The sequence below is a fragment of the Rhagoletis pomonella genome, unplaced genomic scaffold (genome assembly GCF_013731165.1).
Source record: "Rhagoletis pomonella isolate Grant_MI unplaced genomic scaffold, Rhpom_1.0 Rhpom_scaffold_18766, whole genome shotgun sequence".
Lineage (NCBI taxonomy): Eukaryota > Metazoa > Arthropoda > Insecta > Diptera > Tephritidae > Rhagoletis > Rhagoletis pomonella.
In genome coordinates this window covers 1-840 of record NW_023477279.1, presented here as the reverse complement: position 1 = coordinate 840, position 840 = coordinate 1, and the positions used below count along the sequence as shown (strand labels likewise).

The 840-nt window shown below is 38.9% G+C and overlaps 1 protein-coding gene across 1 annotated transcript in view; it reads right to left on the bottom strand.

The window, feature by feature from the left end:
* The window catches only part of LOC118732320, a 670-nt gene extending 30 nt beyond the window's left edge, over positions 1-640 (bottom strand). The window contains exons 1-2 of the mRNA XM_036461453.1: positions 313-640; positions 27-236 (exon numbers count right to left, since the gene is read on the bottom strand). Of these exons, the coding sequence (XP_036317346.1) occupies positions 27-236; positions 313-422 (320 nt within the window). The 5' untranslated portion in view covers positions 423-640. The remainder of the gene's footprint in view (positions 1-26; positions 237-312) is intronic.
* Positions 641-840: the final 200 nt, after the last annotated feature.

Below are 840 nucleotides of genomic sequence, written 5' to 3'. Positions count from 1 at the left end.
AAATGTGATTCTCCAAAACTCTTAACATTTGCGTCAAAGTTTCAGATACAATGCTTCTACCCAAACTTATATTCATATCATTCCCTACGGAACGCTGATATGATCCTTCTGCTAGGAAGCGAGGCACTGCGCACAGCTTAAGAATTGACGAAATGGAAGTTGGGGGTATATACCTTTCGATAGTATTTAGCACCATTACAAATGCCTCTTTGTTTAACCGATAATGAGCTACAAATCTGTAAGGAAACAAGTATGCTGCCTTAAATGAGAACACTTATTTGCATGTATACTTAATGATTTGCTCTTGTTTACACAGGCTCCGGAAGCTCCAGAGGATTGTTGTGATCTCGTAAAACTCTCCGCTTCAATTTTTCTAACCGCTCTTCTTCCATAATTAAAAGCAATAAAAGAACAGAACTCATGTTTTTTTATCGCTATTTCACCAAAAAATGCACAAATTTAATAAATTATTTGCTATTTGCTACAAAATACCACAATCACAATGCAGAGGTGGACAGAAACAGCTGATTCGAATATCGGATTTGCTCATGTTCGAAAAATCGAAATCCGATAGATTTTCGCGACACCAAATGAAACAGGTATCGGTTTTCATTTTCGACAAAAATCTATTCCGAGTCGGATTCTGCGACATACCTGACAATTTAAGCTGAACTTATAAAATAATTTGTACGTAACAGCGCGGTAAGATGCCGCTTGAATTAGCGCCTGGCGACCTTATTCACTGGTGCATTACCTCATACCAGCACAAAAAGAATCAGGTACTAACAAATGTTTAGTTATTGGCCCATCGTTATTGGGGTGGGGGGCGGAGGGGGGAGG